Source organism: Oncorhynchus mykiss, chromosome 15 (assembly GCF_013265735.2).
Source record: "Oncorhynchus mykiss isolate Arlee chromosome 15, USDA_OmykA_1.1, whole genome shotgun sequence".
NCBI classification, from domain to species: Eukaryota; Metazoa; Chordata; class Actinopteri; order Salmoniformes; family Salmonidae; genus Oncorhynchus; species Oncorhynchus mykiss.
Window position 1 is genome coordinate 43,230,149 of NC_048579.1, and position 20,818 is coordinate 43,250,966.

General features: G+C 43.1%; 1 protein-coding gene across 2 annotated transcripts in view; it reads left to right on the plus strand.

Annotated features, from left to right (window-relative positions):
- Positions 1 to 406: 406 nt before the first annotated feature.
- Positions 407 to 20,818, plus strand: part of slc13a2 (solute carrier family 13 member 2) — a 69,814-nt gene continuing 49,402 nt past the window's right edge. The window contains exon 1 of one of the 2 annotated variants that reach the window (XM_036944400.1): positions 407 to 791. In XM_036944400.1, the coding sequence (XP_036800295.1) occupies positions 693 to 791 (99 nt within the window). In that variant the 5' untranslated portion in view covers positions 407 to 692. Of the gene's footprint in view, positions 792 to 13,756; positions 13,897 to 20,818 lie in introns of those variants that run through there. The other variant, XM_036944399.1, reaches the window with a different exon arrangement.

Below are 20,818 nucleotides of genomic sequence, written 5' to 3' on the forward strand. Positions count from 1 at the left end.
GTGTGTGTTTGTGTTTGTGTTTGTGTGTGTGTGTGTGTGTGTGTGTGTGTGTGTGTGTGTGTGCGCCAGAGTAAACCCACTTGCTTATCACCACGTCAAGAGATGAAAAGGGGTTTCAAGTAACTTCCAATACTAGTGTGTGTGATAAATCATTGGAATTGGACATTTAGATAAAGTTGAAATAACTTTATTATCTGGTAAATCAATCCTCTATAGTTTGGTGATCACTCTCTCTTTCTCCCTCCCTCCCTCACTTCTCCTATCCTTTACCCTTCCCTCCCTCTTTCTCCTTTTCCTATCTCTCTCCCTCACTCTCTATGATCACCCTCCCTTGTGGTTGAGTTAATGTTTAATACTTTCTCTGTGATATAAACAGTAAATGACACTCTTAATAGGCACATTTCCTGCTACGCTGTCAGCCTGGAGCACACCTTTCCCACTACCTTACCAGTAGCTAACCTGAGGCTTACCTGTATTTGACCTGTAGCTCAGCCAGGAGTGCAGATGTACCTTTCTGTTCACTGCTTTCCGGGTTACATTTTGGTTCCCTGAAGGTTGAGCTATCTGGTGCCCAGGTGTATACCTGACCAAACAGTTTTTCGTATTACCTGTAGGTTAGTAGTAAGTTAACGCTAGGTTACCTGTGGTCCAGGTGTGTTTCTGTCTCTGGGTTACCTGTCTGTTGGAGAGCCATGGTTGGGTGTAGCTGGATGTGGAGCCATAGGAACTACCTCATTATCCTCCTCACCCCACTTCTCCTCCTGCCTCTGCCTCTGCTCATCCCCACACCAGTAAGTGTGTGTGTGTGTGTGTGTGTGTGTGTGTGTGTGTGTGTGTGTGTGTGTGTGTGTGTGTGTGTGTGTGTGTGTGTGTGTGTGTGTGTGTGTGTGTGTGTGTGTGTGTGTTGCTAGCATTTACATCCTTGTTAAAAAGTATTTTCAAATCAAGTGTTATTTGTCACATGCCTCGTAATCAACAGGTGTGGACTAACAGTGAAATGCTTACTTACGGGCCCTTCCCAACAATGCAGAGAGAAAACAGAAAAACAATAGAAAATTCACAATGAGTAACAATAATTTGGCTATATACACAGTCTATCACTACTGAGTTGATGTGCAGGGGTACGAGGTAGATATGTACATATACAGTGCCTTGCGAAAGTTTTCGGCCCCCTTGAACTTTGCGACCTTTTGCCACATTTCAGGCTTCAAACATAAAGATATAAAACTGTATTTTTTTGTGAAGAATCAACAACAAGTGGGACACAATCATGAAGTGGAACGACATTTATTGGATATTTCAAACTTTTTTAACAAATCAAAAACTGAAAAATTGGGCGTGCAAAATTATTCAGCCCCTTTACTTTCAGTGCAGCAAACTCTCTCCAGAAGTTCAGTGAGGATCTCTGAATGATCCAATGTTGACCTAAATGACTAATGATGAAAAATACAATCTACCTGTGTGTAATCAAGTCTCCGTATAAATGCACCTGCACTGTGATAGTCTCAGAGGTCCGTCAAAAGCGCAGAGAGCATCATGAAGAACCAGGAACACACCAGGCAGGTCCGAGATACTGTTGTGAAGAAGTTTAAAGCCGGATTTGGATACAAAAAGATTTCCCAAGCTTTAAACATCCCAAGGAGCACTGTGCAAGCGATAATATTGAAATGGAAGGAGTATCAGACCACTACAAATCTACCAAGACCTGGCCGTCCCTCTAAACTTTCAGCTCATACAAGGAGAAGACTGATCAGAGATGCAGCCAAGAAGCCCATGATCACTCTGGATGAACTGCAGAGATCTACAGCTGAGGTGGGAGACTCTGTCCATAGGACAACAATCAGTTGTATATTGCACAAATCTGGCCTTTATGGAAGAGTGGCAAGAAGAAAGCCATTTCTTAAAGATATCCATAAAAAGTGTCGTTTAAAGTTTGCCACAAGCCACCTGGGAGACACACCAAACATGTGGAAGAAGGTGCTCTGGTCAGATGAAACCAAAATTGAACTTTTTGGCAACAATGCAAAACGTTATGTTTGGCGTAAAAGCAACACAGCCCATCACCCTGAACACACCATCCCCACTGTCGAACATGGTGGTGGCAGCATCATGGTTTGGGCCTGCTTTTCTTCAGCAGGGACAGGGAAGATGGTTAAAATTGATGGGAAGATGGATGGAGCCAAATACAGGACCATTCGGAAGAAAATCTGATGGAGTCTGCAAAAGACCTGAGACTGGGACAGAGATTTGTCTTCCAACAAGACAATGATCCAAAACATAAAGCAAAATCTACAATGGAATGGTTCAAAAATAAACATATCCAGGTGTTAGAATGGCCAAGTCAAAGTCCAGACCTGAATCCAATCGAGAATCTGTGGAAAGAACTGAAAACTGCTGTTCACAAATGCCCTCCATCCAACCTCACTGAGCTTGAGCTGTTTTGCAAGGAGGAATGGGAAAAAAATTCAGTCTCTCGATGTGCAAAACTGATAGAGACATACCCCAAGCGACTTACAGCTGTAATCGCAGCAAAAGGTGGCGCTACAAAGTATTAACTTAAGGGGGCTGAATAATTGTGCACGCCCAATTTTTCAGTTTTTGATTTGTTAAAAAAGTTTGAAATATCCAATAAATGTCGTTCCACTTCATGATTGTGTCCCACTTGTTGTTGATTCTTCACAAAAAAATACAGTTTTATATATTCATGTTTGAAGCCTGAAATGTGGCAAAAGGTCGCAAAGTTCAAGGGGGCCGAATACTTTAGCAGGGCACTGTAGGTAGAGGAAAAGTGACTATGCAACAGGATCGACAATAAGCGGTAGCAGTAGGGTATGTAATGAGTCAGAAGAGTGCAGAAGGGGTCAATGCAGATAGTCCAGGAAGCTATTTGGTTAACTATTTATCAGTCTTATGGCTTGGGGGTAGAAGCTGTTCAGGGTCCTGTTGGTTCCAGACTTGGTGCGTCAGTACCGCTTGCCATGGGGTAGCAGAGAGAGCAGTATGACTTTGTGGCTCGAGACTTTGACCATTTTTAGGCATTCCTCTGACACCGCCTGGTATAGAGTTCCTGGATGGCAGTGGCCCTTCCCTCTGTAGCGGCTTGTGGTCAGAAGCCAAACAGTTGCTGTACCAAGCGGTGATGCGGCCAGTTAACCTTTCTGATCTCGCCATCCCGGATCCGGGATCGTGAATACAGACTCAAGCTCATTACCATAACGCAATGTTAACTATTCATGAAAATCGCAAAGGAAATGAAATAAATATGCTAGCTCTCAAGCTTAGCCTTTTGTTAACAACACTGTCATCTCAGATTTTCAAAATATGCTTCTCAACCATTGCAAAACAAACATTTGTGTAACAGTATTGATGGCTAACGTAGCATTTAGCGTAGCATTTAGCCTTAGCATTCAGCTGGCAACATTTACACAAAAAAACAGAAAAGCATTCAAATAAAATAATTTACCTTTGAAGAACTTCAGATGTTTTCAATGAGGAGACTCTCAGATAGTAAATGTTTAGTTTTTCCTGAAAGATTATTTGTTTAGGACAAATCGCTCCGTTTTCTGCGTCACGTTTAGCTACGAAAAAACCACTGTATCCAGGATTGTGTAAATCTATCAGCAAGCTCATTAGCATAACACAACGTTAACTATTCATGAAAATGGCTAATGAAATGAAATTAATCTATTTGCTCTCAAGCTTAGCCTTTTCTTAACAACACTGTCATCTCAGATTTTCAAAATATGCTTTTGAACCATAGCTAAACAAGCATTTGTGTAAGAGTATTGATAGCCTAGCATTGCATTAAGCCTAGCATTCAGCATGCAACATTTTCCACAAAAAAACATAAAAGCATTCAAATAAAATAATTTACCTTTGAAGAACTTCAGATGTTTTCAATGAGGAGAATCTGTTAGATAGCAAATGTTCCGTTTTTACAAAAAATATTATTTGTGTCGACTAATTGTTTGAATGCTAAATGACGAGACAGAGGCATTGATGCGAGTAACCAGTCTTGTTCAGTACATCACAACACATCCGGGTATCTCAAGCACCCCGGTAAAACACAAGAGTTGCAGTAATGAACATTTACCAACAGATGGCATCACTGTGCCATCTTACACCCATAACATCTTCCCTTTAATAAAATAGGACAGGAGGTGTCAATTCACTAACAAAACAAACCTAGTAACAATTTCCAACATGAACAGTTTAGTATTTTTTATTTTTTTTTCCAGAACAACAACACATTTTGATATTCTCTTCACTTTTATCTCTGTCAACAATCCCTGATGGGAAACCTACAGATTAAGTATTTTTGGTGGCTGGGACAGACGCCCGCATCGTGAAAAGACAGGGGGCTTGTCTGCGAGGACTGCGGGTTCCCGCACAGGCGTGTCACCTGAATGTCTAAGGGGAGAATTGATGGGTGAGGGAGCGGCCGACCTGTGATCCCCTGGCTTTTCGCCCAGTGCTTCAGGCCCCATGTGACTTGCTGGGGTTCTGTCTTTTGTCATGCGACCCCTTTGACCATCAGGGTTCTGAGTAGGTGCTGGCTCAGCAATCCGAAGGTCAACCCTGTTACGACGGTACAGTGATCCATTCACTTCGACCAAGTAGGAGCGTGGTGCCACTTTCTGTACACAGGATCCGAGTCTCCAGAGGCCTGTCCGGTCCCCTGGTAGTGGCTTCATTCGCACCGTTTCACCCACCCTGAGCTCAGGTAAGTCTTTTGCTGATTTGTCTTAGATGAACTTGGAGACCTGTCTTCTGTGACGTAGCTTCACCAGCACGTCTGTCACCACACATGGCTCCAGGAGAGTGCTGGCTACTGGCAGAGCTGCTTTTAAGCGCCGTGCCATGAGGCGCTGTGCCGGGCTGCTGTCCATGCCTTCTGTCGGGGTATTGCGCCACTGCAGGATTGCTTTCCAAGCATCTTTGCCCTCTCGCAGAGCCTTTTTGCAGAGGTTCTTTGCGATTTTTACTGCGGACTCTGCCTTCCCATTAGCTTTTGGGTGTCGTGGTGATGAAGTGACGTGCTCGAATTCCCATCCTGCAGCAAATTTTCGGAACTCAACTCCGGAGAATTGGGGTCCATTGTCTGAAATTACCCTATCTGGCTGGCCATAGCGGGCAAACTGAGCCTTGCAGCGTTTGATCGTTGTCTCTGCTGAGAGGTCGGGGAGGAGGTCAATCTCCCAAAAGTCTGAGTAATGATCGACTACCAGCAGAAAGTCTTTGCCACTGTGCTGGAAGAGATCTAGACTTACTATCTGCCAGGGGCGCATCGGTAGCTCGTGGGACATCATCGTCTCTCTCTTTTGCTCAATGGCATATTCATTGCAGATTGTGCATTTACTGACATAGTCTTTAATTTCACTCTGCATTCCTGGCCAATACAGTGTGTCACGTGCTTGTCTGTAACAGGCCTCACCTCCTATGTGACTTGAGTGCACGCGTGCCAACATCTCAGGGCGCAGAGACCGGGGAATAACGACTCTCTGACTCTTGACTATCACTCCGTTTTGAACACTGAGCTCCTCTTTGATTGGCCAATATTCTCTGACGGCTAAAGCAGTTTCTTCCCTGCAGTCGGGCCAGCCCATCAGAATCACAGACCTCAATGCCTGGAGTTGCCCGTCCCTGTCTGTGTGCTGTCTGATTTGTATAAAGCGCTGGTCCGTAACATTAAGGTAGTCAGCCTGGTTGATGTGTTCAACATCCACTTGCTCTGTTTGCAAGCTGCACACTGCGTGTTGTTCATGCATGGAGCGTGTGTGAGTGCCTGATGCAGTAGCCCTGCTGAGCGTGTCACTCACATACATCTCTGGCCCTGGCTTATACACCACCTTGAGGTTGTAGTTTTGTAGGGCCAGTAGCATGCTCTGCAGTCGTTTTGGGGCATTCAGGAAAGGCTTGCTGAATATAGCAATAAGGGGCTTGTGATCGGTCTCTGCGGTAATATTGTCGCGCCCGTACAGGTAGTGGTGGAAGCGTTGGCATGCAAACACAATGCTGAGGCACTCCTTCTCTATCTGGGCATAGTTCTGCTCTGTTGGGGTGAGTGTCCTAGAGGTGAATGCCACAGGCTGGCCCTCCTGCATGAGGCAACAGCCAAGTCCATACTGGCTTGAGTCACTCTGAATCGTGACAGGTTTTGACACATTGTAGTATCGCAGTACAGGTGTCTGGGTGACCAGTTGTTTTATTTCCCTCACCGCTGCGTCATGTTTTGGGAGCCAATGCCAGATGGTGTCCTTGTCCATGAGCCTCCTCAGTGGCTCACACACTTCAGAGAGCCGCGGTAGGAATTTGGCCAGGTAGGTGACGAATCCGACGAAGCGCTGCACTCCCTTCACGTCAGATGGGTGGGGCATTTCCAAGACAGCCTTCACTTTTTCAGGATCCGACTTCAATCCGGTGGAGGACAAGATGTGCCCATGAAAGCGGACCTCTGGCACTTTGAACTGAAGCTTTTTTATGCTTAGCCTTAGCTTGACCTGTCTGCATCTGACCATCAGGGCCAGCAGCTTGGCGTCATGGTCACATTCTGCCTCCTCATCACTGTCCCCACAGCCCACTACGAGAATGTCATCTGCTATGGGTTCCACGCCACTAAGTCCCATCAACAGCTCATGCTGTTTCCGCTGATACACCTCTGGAGCCACGGAGACACCAAACGGAAGCTTCAACCACCTCTTCCTGCCCCAGGGTGTCCAAAAGGTGGTAATGTAGCTGCTGGGCTCGTCGAGCTTGCACTGCAGAAAGGCATCTCTGGCATCCACGAGCGTGAAGACTCTGGCCTTTGGGAGCTTGTAAAGAACATCCTCCAACGTGGGTATAATGTAATGTGAACGTCGCAGAGCCCGGTTGAGGTGTTTAGGATCAATGCATATCCGTAGCTTGTCTGGTTTCTTGACGATAACCATATTACTTATCCAGTCCGTAGGCTCGGTGAAGGATATGATGTGGCCATCTGCTTCGTATTTGTCAAGCTGAGCCTTCGTAGCTGCTTTCATGGCCACTGGTACATTGCGGGGTGCACACTGGACAGGCTGGATTTCTGCGTCCAACTCAAAGTGGACTTCCCCAGGAACTGACTCGACCGGTGCGTTGAAGACATCATGGTACTTGCTTAGGAGTGTCTCCTTGCTCAGGGGCCCAGCCTGGACTTTGTCTATAATGTTAAGATCAGCTGGGATGGTGAAGTTAATAAGTCCAAGGCGCTCACATGTAGAACCTGACAGTAATGGCTGTTGACTAGCCTCAACTATTTCAAACTCAAGGGTGTATTTCTGGCCACGTAAAACACACTCTGTCACAAACAGGCCTAAAGAGGTCATGAACTGGCCTGAATACAGTTTCAGCTTGGTGCTACTCTGTGTGAGTTTGTCTCTGGGCGCGAGCCTCCTTTTGTCTTTAAGGCTCATAACGTTGCATGTGGCCCCTGAATCTAGCTGGCATTGCTGTGGTTTATTATTAAGTAGCAGAGTGACAAACCACTTTTGTCCTTTTGCCCTCACTGCCCCTATGCACTCGCTAGCATGTACATCCTCTGTGCTGTCGTTCCATTCATCTGTGTTTGTTTCCATGGAGTGCACTTTACCCTCCTTTCTCTTGCTTTTCATGCAGACCCTTGCGAAGTGATTAGCTGTACCATTTGCATATTTTTCCATAGGCTGGGCAGTGTTCTTTTCCTCGTCCATGAGAAATGCCACAATATCGGCATGTATTGAGGTTGTCTACTGCAGAGTTGGCTGTAGTATTAGCATTAGCTGTGGCAAAGGGGAATTTCTTTACTGGCTGCCTGAATGTAGCATTTACATTGTCCGTATGTTGCCTTTCTAGCTCCATGGACCTCATCCGTATATCAGTAAGCTCTGCTGCACGTCATGTCTCCACTGCCAAGGCCAGCGTCAGGTCACGTTCTCTCAGCAAACGTCTGCGGGTGCCCTCATCCGTTATGCCAAGCACAATCGTATCTCTGATCAGTTCATCTCTTAAAGCACCATAGTCACATGTAGCTGCCTTTTCCCTTAACCTAGTGACAAAGCTGTCAATGGACTCCCCGTCCTCCTGTTTGCAACGACCGAAAACATAACGCTCGTAGATGACGTTCTTTGCTGGCGTAAAGTAATGTTCAAGAGCATCAAGAATAGCTATAGCGTTGCCTTGCTGTGCTGCTGTTAGGTTCAGGTTGTGTTTGTATACGTGTCGGCATTCAGTTCCCATTATAGTCCTCAAAGTGGCAGCCACTACCTCATCTTCCTTTTCCAGAAGTCCCGTTGCTAGCGCGTAGTCCTCCCATTCACCTCTAAACGTATCCCAGTTCATGCTCCAATCCCCGCTGAGCTTCATAACGGCGGGAGGGGGAATGTTCGCTGCCATGTCTAACCGGTGCTAACAACACTGAAGCTAACTAGCAAACTCACTCTAGCTTAAGGCCAATTCCGGGTGAAATTTTACACAAATAAGCATTTGTTTGTAAACCAGAGCAGGTGACTCTAATTTGCGGAAAGCATGGTTAGTTATCCGACTCTGACACCATGTTTGAATGCTAAATGACGAGACAGAGGCATTGATGCGAGTAACCAGTCTTGTTCAGTACATCACAACACATCCGGGTATCTCAAGCACCCCGGTAAAACACAAGAGTTGCAGTAATGAACATTTACCAACAGATGGCATCACTGTGCCATCTTACACCCATAACACTAATCACTCCGTTTTGTTCATCACGTTTGGGTAAGGAAAAAAAAAAAAAAAAAAAAAATCATTAAAACGCAAACTTTTTTCCAAATTAACTCCATAATATCGACAGAAACATGGCAAACAATGTTTAGAATCAATCCTCAAGGTGGCAGTTTACTTTCAATTCTGAAGAAATGGAACGCGCATGGACTTACTGATTACGCACACAGGACACCGGGCGGGACACCAGGTAAATGTAGTCTCTTATGGTCAATCTTCCAATGATATGCCTACAAACACGTCACAATGCTGCAGACACCTCAGGGAATATACAGAATGCGCAGGCTCATTCCTGGCGCATTCACAGCCATATAAGGAGACATTGGAACACAGCGCCTTCAGAATCCGCGGCATTTCCTGTATGAAACATCATCTTGGTTTCGCCTGTTGCATTAGTTCTGGGGCACGCACAGATAATATCTTTGCAGTTTTGGAGACGTCAGAGTTGTGTCTTTCCAAGGCTGTCAATTCCATGCATAGTCAAGCATCTTTTCGTGACAAAATATTGCGCTTAAAACGGGCACGTCTTTTTATCCAATAATGACACAGCGCCCCTATAGGTTCAAGAGGTTAACTTCTTACGGATGTAATCCCGTTAACGGGATTGTGAAAGTGCAGGGCAAACAACAGAAATCTCATTATTAACATTTCTCAAACATACAAGTATTATACACCATTTTAAAGATAAACTTGTTGTTAATCCCACCACAGTGTCTGATTTAAAAAAGGGTTTACGACGAAAGCATACCATGCGATTATGTTAGGTCAGCGCCTAGTCACAGATAAACACAGCCATTTTCCAGCCAAAGAGAGGAGTCACAAAAAGCAGAAATAGAGATAACATTAATCACTAACCTTTGATGATCACTCCTAGGACTTCATGTTACACAATACATGTATGTTTTGTTCGATAAAGTTCATATTTATATCCAAAAATCTCAGTTTACATTGGCGTGTTATGTTCAGTAATGTTTTGCCTCCAAAACATATGGTGATTTTGCAGAGAGCCACATCAATTTACAGAAATACTCATCATAAACATTGATGAAAGATACAAGTGTTATGCAGAGAATTAAAGATATACTTCAAAAAAGCTTTATGGCAAAAGCACACCATGTGATAATCTGAGTACAGCGCTCAGCCATCAAACAGATACTCGCCATGTTGTGGAGTCAACAAAAGTCAGAAACAGCATTATAAATATTCACTTACCTTTGAAGATCTTCATCGGAATGCACTCCCAGGAATCCCAGTTCCACAATAAATGTTTGTTTTGTTCGATAAACTCCATAATGTATGTCCAAATACCTCCTTTTAGTCCAGTAAATCAAATGCACAAGGCGCGAGCACTAAGTCCAGACGAAAAGTCAAAAAAGTTATATTACAGTTCGTAGAAACATGTCAAACGACGTATAGATTCAATCTTTAGGATGTTTTTATCATAAATCTTCAATAATGTTTCAACCGGACAATTCCTTTGTCTTTAGAAATGAGAAGGAACAGAGCTCGTGCAAACAGAGCTCGCGCATGTGACTAAACTAATGGCTTTCAGCCAGACCCCTGATACAAACAGCTCTTATTCGCTCCCCCTTCACAGTCGAAGCATGAAACACAATTCTAAAGACTGTTGACATCTAGTGGAAGCCTTAGGAAGTGCAATTGGACCAAATTTTACACTGTATATTGATAGGCAATGACTTGAAAAAGTACAAGCCACAGATTTCCTACTTCCGGGTTGGATTTTTCTCAGGTTTTCACCTGCCATATTAGTTCTGTTATACTCACAGACATCATTCAAGCACTGTTAGAAACTTCAGAGTGTTTTCCATCCAAATCTACTACTAATATGCATATCTTAGCTTCTGGGCCTGAGTAGCAAGCAGTTTACTCTGGGCACGCTTTTCATCCGAACGTGAAATAGCACCCCCAGCCATAAGAAGTTTTAAATGCTCTCAATGGTGCATTTGTGTGTGGACCATGTTAAATCCTTAGTGATGTAAACACAGAGGAGCTTGCCTGGTTAGAGGGATGTTGATTGGTATCCATAATGAAGAGAAAGAGGTCCTAAATCAGAATGAGCCAGCAGTTCTGAGGAGGGAACATGTTGATGTCATCAAGTGCAAAACACTGTGAGGAGCGAGGCTCCAAAATACCAAGGTTCATTATTAGATAACAGCAGATACTAGTAGATATACATTAAATATAAAAATATATATCGTCAAAATAACATTTGGACCGAGGCGTAGTGTGAAATGGGTTCCACATCTTTTTATTCTTGAAACGCGCAAAACAATAGAAAAAAAGCAAACGATACGTGAAGCTATGGAGTTCTCACAGGCAACTACACAGAAACAAGATCCCACAAACACAGAGGGGAAATGGCTGCCTAAATATGATCCCCAATCAGAGACAAAGATAAACAGCTGCCTCTGATTGGGAACCATACCAGGCCAACATAGAATTAAAACAACCTAGATTTCTCACCGTAGTCACACCCCGACCTAACCAAAATAGAGAATAAAAAGTCTCTCTATGGTCAAGGTGTGACATCTAGGGTCTACCAAATATTCCTCACCATGCTAGTTTGCCTGGAAGAGAATCAAACATAAACAAATAAAACTGTGATCGCAGGCTCATGTTCAGTATGCACAAGATTGAAAAACATGTTGAAAGATTTTGAAACAGAACAATTAAATCAAATTAGTGTTATTATTGGTCAGGTTCAGGCCATTTAGTAACATATCTCATCTGTTTCAAACTGTTTTCTCTTACTTCATGCCTACTGAACACAAAGCATGTCCTTAGGCGGTTACATGTGAATAGATAGGGGGATAATAAGGCAATAAGATGGGATATGCTTTATTGTTCATGGAAATTGTCAGTACTGCTGTATAAAGAAATTATCCTGGATGCTCATTGGCTGAAAGCCAGTTTTATCAGACAATATACCATGGGTATGATGCAACAGTACTTGTTTATTGTTCTAATTATGTTGGTAGCCAGTTTATAATAACAGACAAACTCAATGTTAGTGGTGGCTGTTTAACAGTCTGATGGCCTTGAGATAGAAGCTGTTTTTCAGTCTCTCAGTCCCAGCTTTGATGCACCTGTACTGACCTCGCCTTCTGGATGATAGCGGGGTGAACAGGCAGTGGCTCAGGTGGTTGTTGTCCTTGATGATCTTTATGGCCTTTCTGTGACATCGGGTGGTGTAGGTGTCCTAGAGGGCAGGTAGTTTGTCCCCTTGATGCGTTGTGCAGACATCACTACCTTCTGGAGAGCCTTACGGTTGTGGGCGGAGCAGGTGCCATACCAGGCTGTAATATAGCCCGACAGGGTGCTCTCGATTGTGCATCTGAAATGTTTGTGTGTGCTTTTGGTGACAAGCCAAATTTCTCCAGTCTCCTGAGGTTGAAGAGGCGCTGCTGCGCCTTCTTCACCACGCTGTCTGTGTGGGTGGGCCATTTCAGTTTGTCCGTGTTGTGTATGCCGAGGAACTTAAAACTTTCCACCTTCTGCGCTACTGCCCCATCGATGTGGATATGTATTGTCCTGCTAATAACAGGGTAAATAATATATCTGTGAGAATATCCAAGGGGCTTTTATATACAGTGCCTTGCGAAAGTATTCGGCCCCTTGAACTTTGCGACCTTTTGCCACATTTCAGGATTCAAACATAAAGATATAAAACTGTATTTTTTTGTGAAGAATCAACAACAAGTGGGACACAATCATGAAGTGGAACGACATTTATTGGATATTTCAAACTTTTTTAACAAATCAAAAACTGAAAAATTGGGCGTGTTTCTGTTTCTATTTCTCATTTTATTTATGGGGGTGTGTTTGTTAACAGTACCACTGAAAATATAAAAAAAGAAGGTCCAAGTGTCTTCAACACAAGGGATCAAGCTGATTCTATACCAATTTTCAGAGGCCAGGTCACGAAGGAACGCTTGCCCATTAAAGTTGTTTTGCAAGCGTGTATGACAAATCAGGACAGGTCGTTTCACTGAGCAGCAATTACGAACACAGGCTGTAACACAGTGATCACTAAGGTCATTACAGAAAACACCAGACTGATACCTATCAGGTTTATTTGTGAGGATAATATTGAGGAGAGTAGCGTTTCTAGGTGTTTGGAGTCATACCTTGTGGGATTGGTAGTAAGATTTAGGGAGTCCCATTGCTTTAGGACTTGGTCAGGTGTTTTAAGCATGTCCCAGTTTAGGTCACTTAGGAGGACAAATTCAGACTTAGTGTAAGGGGCCAGGAGATAGCTTAGGGCAGGTAGGGTACAGGCTGGTTGCTGATGGAGGACAAGCAACAGTCAACAAAGAGCTATTTGAATGTGTAATGCTTAAAACCAGCACATCAAATTGTTTGGGGACAGAGTTGGTGGAGACAACCGAGCACTGAAGGTGATCCTTGATAAAGATTGCCACTCCACCACCTTTGAAAGGTCTGTCTTGCTAAAAAAGGTTACAACCAGAAAGGTTAACATCAGTATTCAAAACAGTTCCTCAACCACGTCTCAGTAATGACCAACACATCTGGATTGTAACTGTGAACCCACGCTTTCAATTGATCCATTTTAGGTAATAAGCTTCTCGTGTTAATGTGCAGAAAACCCAGGCTTTTACGAGAGCAGAAATCAGTGAAGCAGATATCAGAGCACAATTGGGGTCAGAATTGGGGCTAGCAACAGTAAATGGGCCAGGGTATACATGTACATTTCTAGATATCATCAGCAGTAATACAATCAAGGACAGGGAGAGCTCTGCAGTGCTGATGTATGACATTTGAATGTGCACTAGATGGCAACAAGATCATATTGTACAGAAATTTCATCAGGTAACATGAATATCAAGCTGGCGAGAGGTGGTTAGAATAGGATGGGAGGCCAAAAGTCTGTGTAACCAATAGAGTCAGAGTCCCGAGTGTGGGAACAAACATAGTCTATCCCACGGTTGGGTAAACAAGCACGTTCATAGTCAACAAAGCATGCAGGAGTCATGAGGCAAATAGCAAAATAGGAAAATGCACAAGAAAAAAAATAACGACTTGGGGCTAGCCATTGTAAGTCCAGAGTCAACAGTGCAGACGGAGAACAGATCACCAGGCGGAATCCAAGCAGCAGTGCAGCAGGTAATGGGAGTAGGTGTCACACCCACTTGGGAGAAGCTTTTATATCTGGAGGCAGATTTCTTGAAGAAAATGCCACTGAATGGTCTTTTAACAGTGGGAGGTTGCTTCAAAGGCCTTCGGATTTGGGTGTGGAAGGCTGTGAGAGACTCCTGCCATTTGTTGGGCTCAAAGGCTTCGACACCTCTCTCTTTTCACACCTCAGTGCTAATAGAAGTTGTATCTCGTCTGTCACAGGTTGGGTGGTGTCCTCAGGTTTCTGCTGTTTGTTAGCTTGGAAGAAAGAATCCTTGATAGTAGTAATCCTTAAAGTGTCACGTGCTGACCTTAGTTCCTTTTTTATGTCTCTATTTTGGTTTGGTCAGGGCGTGAGTTGCGGTGGGTATTCTATGTTTTGTATTTAGTGTTCAGTTTATTAAAGGCATCATGAACACGTACTACACTGCGCTTTGGTCTACTCCTTCTTCCACCAACGAGAATCGTTACATAAAGGTAATTTTGTCCAAAAATGTGGTTTTAGGTTTGGGGTTTTGAAAGGGGACTAAAGGTTAAGCTGTGGAGGGTAGCATCCTGTATATGTCCCTACCCGAAAAATGCAAGTTTACCTAACTCTAAATCTATCTTCTTATAAAAAAATGTGAGAGCTCACATGCAGCTGTGTGTGTCTCTCTCTCTCTCTCTCTCTCTCTCTCTCTCTCTCTCTCTCTCTCACACTCTCCCTTCGTTGCCTTTATGACTCTAAAACCTAATTAAAATAAACAAAAAAGTGTACATCCTATCTTAATCTATCAGGGAGATGGAGTTGACCATTTATGGTAATTTCAATATTGTTTGTTTAAATCAATCAAAAAAAAGATAACTTTACAGACCATGAGGTTGTGTTGCACTACATGTAATGAGGACATGAATAAGGGGTCCTGCTCATGAATAATGTAGCTCCCTCCACATTCCTGATTAATTTAGGATTGTAGACAAATTTGACTGAGTTGACCAAATCTCTGGACACATTTTTCAGGAATCACAGTTTTTAAAACAGTAAAAACTTTTTGGGGGAGCGCTTGAAATTGGGATCCTTTACTCCGGACATGGGCATTTCTGGGCATGGAGCCGACATGGATATGAATAATATTGAAAATATGTAGAAAATACCAAAAGCAAATCTTTCACCTTCAAAAAATTCCCCCTAAAGGTAAGCTCAAATAACAAAACACTTTTTTCACCTATAAAAAATACTTTTTCCAGACTTTCAAGAATCCCTGAACTACTTCTGTTGGAAGTATTTTTAAGTATTTTAAAATAATTTACTATACTCTTTTGAACTATTTTCAAATACTTATTTCCAAATACAATATTTGAAATACCAAACAGACACGGGTTCAAATGCATGGGAGTATTTAAACATTAATATTGGCAAATACATGGCAATAATTTGCCAATAATTTGCTTGTGTATTTCTAAATACACAAAATTGTGTTTTTACTGTGTGCTTATTCTCAGATGCATAAACCCTTTGTTTTTCCAGTGATGGACTATGCTGCTGGGGTATAGGGATCCAACGTGCGTACTAATTGTAACAATGTTCAAAACAGAGAAATCCGCTGCTTTCTTGTAGGGCGCGAACTGACTCCAAACCTGGCCATCTGTGGAGATATGGGTTGGGAACCATGTGTGGTTAGGCAAAAAGGTGACATGGTATGTCTATGGCGCAGACGGATAAATATGCCAGAACACAGAATCACAAAAAAAGTGTTAGACTGGGACCTTACTCATAACAACAATCCGTGGACTAGAGAATTGTTATCTATTTTTTGTGAAACTGATTTTCAGTATAAATATTCAGGAACAAGTTATCATGTGGTGTAACCCAAATCAAGGATTAATTTTTTTCTAATCCACAAGGAAAAATGGGAAGCTGATATTAGGTTTAAACTTCAACTTAGAATGTACACTCCCAATGGGCACACATACCACACATACCACACATACCATTAGTCTGGCTTCAATTTCAGTTTGTCTACAAATTAAGAATTGATATGTTGGATTTACGACTCCATCTCAACCAATAATCACATCAAACTTCATGTAAAGTGCATTTAAGGTTTGATTTAATTTAGTCCTATTTTTTTACTTAGATTTTTGGTTGAGATGGAGACAAGAGTCCAACATATTAATGATGAACTTGAAGAATATATTTGAAATCAACCAAAACTTGAAACCCTAGGCCTATATGTAATCTAAAAAAAAAGGTCAACTGTGTTAATTTTCAGCAAACGAAACATGTGTAAATATTTGTATAAACATAACAAGATTCAACAAGTGAGACAGAAACTGAACAGGTTCCACAGACATGTGACTAGCAGAAATTGAATAATGTGTCCCTGAACAAAGGGGGGTCAAAATCAAAAGTAACAGTCAGTATCTGGTGTGGTCACCAAATGCACTAAGAACTGCAGTGCATCTCCTCCTCATGGACTGCACCAGATTTTCCAGTTCTTGCTGTGAGATGTTACCCCTCTTCCACCAAGGCACCTGCAAGTTCCCGGACATTTCTGGTGGGAATGGCCCTAGCACTCACGCTCCGATCCAACAGGTCCCAGAGGTGCTCAATGGGATCCGAGCTCTTCGCTGGCCATGACAGAACACTGAAATCATGCACAGAACGAGCAGTATGACTGTTGGCATTGTCATGCTGCAGGGTCATGTCAGGATGAGCCTACAGGAAGGGTACCACATGAGGGAGGAGGATATCTTCCCCGTAACGCACAGTGTTGAGATTGCCTGCAATGACAACAGCTCAGTCCGATGATGCTGTGACACACCCCAGACCATGACGGACCCTCCACCTCCAAATCGATCCCACTCCAAAGTACAGGCCTCGGTGTAAAGCTCATTCTTTCGACGATAAACACAAATCCGACCATCACCCCTGGTGAGACAAAACCGTGACTCGTCAGTGAAGTGCACTTTTTGCCAGTCGTGTCTGGTCCAACGACGGTGGGTTTGTGCACATAGGAAACGTTGTTGCCGGTCATGTCTGGTGAGGACCTGCTTACAACAGGCCTACAAGCCTTCAGTCCAGCCTCTCTCAGCCTATTGCGGACAGTCTGAGCGCTGATGGAGGGATTGTTCCTGGTGTAACTCGGGCAGTTATTGTTGCCATCCTGTGTCTGTCCTGCAGGTGTGATGTTCGGATGTACCGATCCTGTGCAGGTGTTGTTATACATGGTCTGCCACTGCGAGGTTGATCAGCTGTCTGTCCTGTCTCCGTGTAGCGCTGCCTTAGACATCTCACAATACGGACATTGCAATTTATTGCCATGGCCACATCTGCTGTCCTCATGCCTCCTTGCAGCATGCCCAAGGCACGTTCACGTAGATGAGCAGGGATCCTGGGCATCTTTCTTTTGGTGTTTTTCAGAGTCAGTAGAAAGGCCTCGTTAGTGTCCTAAGTTTTCATAACTGTGACCTTAGTTGCCTACCGTCTGTAAGCTGTTAACAACCATTCCACAGGTGCATGTTCATTAATTGTTTATGTTTCATTGAACAAGCATGGGAAACAGTGTTAAAAACCCTTTACAATGAAGGTCTGTGAAGTTATTTGGATTTTTACTAATTATCTTTGAAAGACAGTCCTGAAAAAGGTATTTTTCTTTTTCTGCTGAGTTGATTGTGCATTTTTTGTTAAACCCTGGGTTGAATTGAAGCAAAAGCAGCTGGTGACTTTTCAAATGATACGGTGCCTTGCGAAAGTATTCGGCCCCCTTGAACTTTGCAACCTTTTGACACATTTCAGGCTTCAAACATAAAGATATAAAACTGTATTTTTTTGTGAAGAATCAACAACAAGTGGGACACAATCATGAAGTGGAATGACATTTATTGGATATTTCAAACTTTTTTAACAAATCAAAAACTGAAAAATTGGGCGTGCAAAATTATTCAGCCCCTTTACTTTCAGTGCAGCAAACTCTCTCCAGAAGTTCAGTGAGGATCTCTGAATGATCCAATGTTGACCTAAATGACTAATGATGATAAATACAATCCACCTGTGTGTAATCAAGTCTCTGTATAAATGCACCTGCACTGTGATAGTTTCAGAGGTCCGTTAAAAGAGAGCATCATGAAGAACAAGGAACACACCAGGCAGGTCCGAGATACTGTTGTGAAGAAGTTTAAACCCGGATTTGGATACAAAAATATTTCCCAAGCTTTAAACATCCCAAGGAGCACTGTGCAAGCGATAATATTGAAATGGAAGGAGTATCAGACCACTGCAAATCTACCAAGACCTGGCCGTCCCTCTAAACTTTCAGCTCATACAAGGACAAGACTGATCAGAGATGCAGCCAAGAGGCCCATGATCACTCTGGATGAACTGCAGTGATCTACAGCTGAGGTGGGAGACTCTGTCCATAGGACAACAATCAGTCGTATATTGCACAAATCTGGCCTTTATGGAAGAGTGGCAAGAAGAAAGCCATTTCTTAAAGATATCCATAAAAAGTGCGGTTTAAAGTTTGCCACAAGCCACCTGGGAGACACACCAAACATGTGGAAGAAGGTGCTCTAGTCAGATGAGACCAAAATTGAACTTTTTGGCAACAATGCAAAACGTTATGTTTGGCGTAAAAGCAACACAGCTGAACACACCATCCCCACTGTCAAACATGGTGGTGGCAGCATCATGGTTTGGGCCTGCTTTTCTTCAGCAGGGACAGGGAAGATGGTTAAAATTGATGGGAAGATGGATGGAGCCAAATACAGGACCATTCTGGAAGAAAATCTGATGGAGTCTGCAAAAGACCTGAGACTGGGACGGAGATTTGTCTTCCAACAAGACAATGATCCAAAACATAAAGCAAAATCTACAATGGAATGGTTCAAAAATAAACATATCCAGGTGTTAGAATGGCCAAGTCAAAGTCCAGACCTGAATCCAATCGAGAATCTGTGGAAAGAACTGAAAACTGCTGTTCACAAATGCTCTCCATCCAACCTCACTGAGCTCGAGCTGTTTTGCAAGGAGGAATGGGAAAAAATGTCAGTCTCTCGATGTGCAAAACTGATAGAGACATACCCCAAGCGACTTACAGCTGTAATCGCAGCAAAAGGTGGCGCTACAAAGTATTAACTTAAGGGGGCTGAATAATTTTGCACGCCCAATTTTTCAGTTTTTGATTTGTTAAAAAAGTTTGAAATATCCAATAAATGTCGTTCCACTTCATGATTGTGTCCCACTTGTTGTTGATTCTTCACAAAAAATACAGTTTTATATCTTTATGTTTGAAGCCTGAAATGTGGCAAAAGGTCGCAAGGTTCAAGGGGGCCGAATACTTTCGCAAGGAACTGTATATAGGCTTAAATAATATAATTGATGATATGCAGTGCCTTCGGAAAGTATTCATGCATAAGTATTCAGACCCTTTACTCAGACCCTTTAGCAGCGATTAGACCATCGAGTCTTCTTGGGTATGACGCTACAGGCTTGGCACACCTGTATTTGGAGAGTTTCTTACATTCCTCAGTGCAGATTCTCTCAAGCTCTATCTGGTTGGATGGGGAGCATTGCTGCACAGCTATATTCAGAGCTGTTCGATCGGATTCAAGTCCTGTTGGAAGCTGAACCTTCGCCCCAGTCTCAATCCTGACTAGACTCTCAGTCCCTGCCCAGTGAAAAACATCCCCACAGCATGATGCTGTCACCACCATGCTTCACCGTAGGGATAGTGCCACGTTTCCTCCAGACGTGAAGGTTGGCAGTCAGGCTAAAGAGTGCAATCTTGGTTTCATCTGAGAATCTTTAGGTGCCTTTTGGCAAACTCCAAGCGGGTTGCCATGTGTAGTTTTACTGAGGACTGGCTTCCGTCTGTCCACTTTACCATAAAGGCCTGATTGGTGGAGTGCTGCAGAGATGGTTGTCCTTCTGGAAGGTTCATCTCCTCAGAGGAACTCAGGAGCTCTTTCAGAGTGACCATCGGGTTCCTGATCACCTGCCTGACCAAGGCCCTTCTCCCCATGATTGCTCAGTTTGGCCAGGTGGCCAGCTCTAGAAAGAGTCTTGGTGGTTCCAAACGTTTTCCATTTAAGAATGTTGGAGGCCACTGTGTTCTTGGGGACCTTCTATGCTGCAGATATTTTTTGGTACCCTTCCCCAGATCCGTGCCTAGACACAATCCTGTCTCGGAGCTCTACAGACAATTCCTTTGGCCTCATGTGTTGATGTTTGCTCTGACATGCACTATCAACTGTGGGACCTTATATGAACAGGAGTGTGCCTTTGCTAATCCTGTCCAATCAAGTGGACTCAAATCAAGTTGTATAAACATCTCAAGGATGATCAATGGAAACAGGATGCACCTGTGCTCAATTTCGAGTCTCACAGCAAAGGGTCTGAATACTTATGTAAATAAGGTATTTCTGTTTTAAAAAACACGTTTTCGCTTTGTCATTATGGGGTATTGTTTGTAGATTGCTGATTATTTTTTATTTATTTAATTCATTTTAGAATTGTCTGTAACGCAAGTTGTGAAAAAGGTCAAGGGGTCTGAATACTTTCCGAAATCACTGTGTGACTAATGAAGTATGGTTACATTTAATTTGTTCTTTTAAACCTAAATGTTGGATTGACTTCAAAAACAACAGTGAATATATTTAGTTATTAAGAGATCTCTCAATAATCATTCTCAGGATAGCACATTGGTAGTAGTCAGTGACAAATATCAGAGTTAAGCAGGGCAGGGCTTGATAAAACCCTGGATTGCGAGACCAAATGAATAGCTGTAGCTAGATCAACTCTTCAGTAGGAGGCTTGCATTATGTTTAGTTTGCTCAGTTTGTTCACAATGCCTGGAGAAGGAGGAGGAGGAGGAGAAATGTACTATTTGTGTAATGTGGCTAGATGGTAGCTGTACATAATTATTGTATA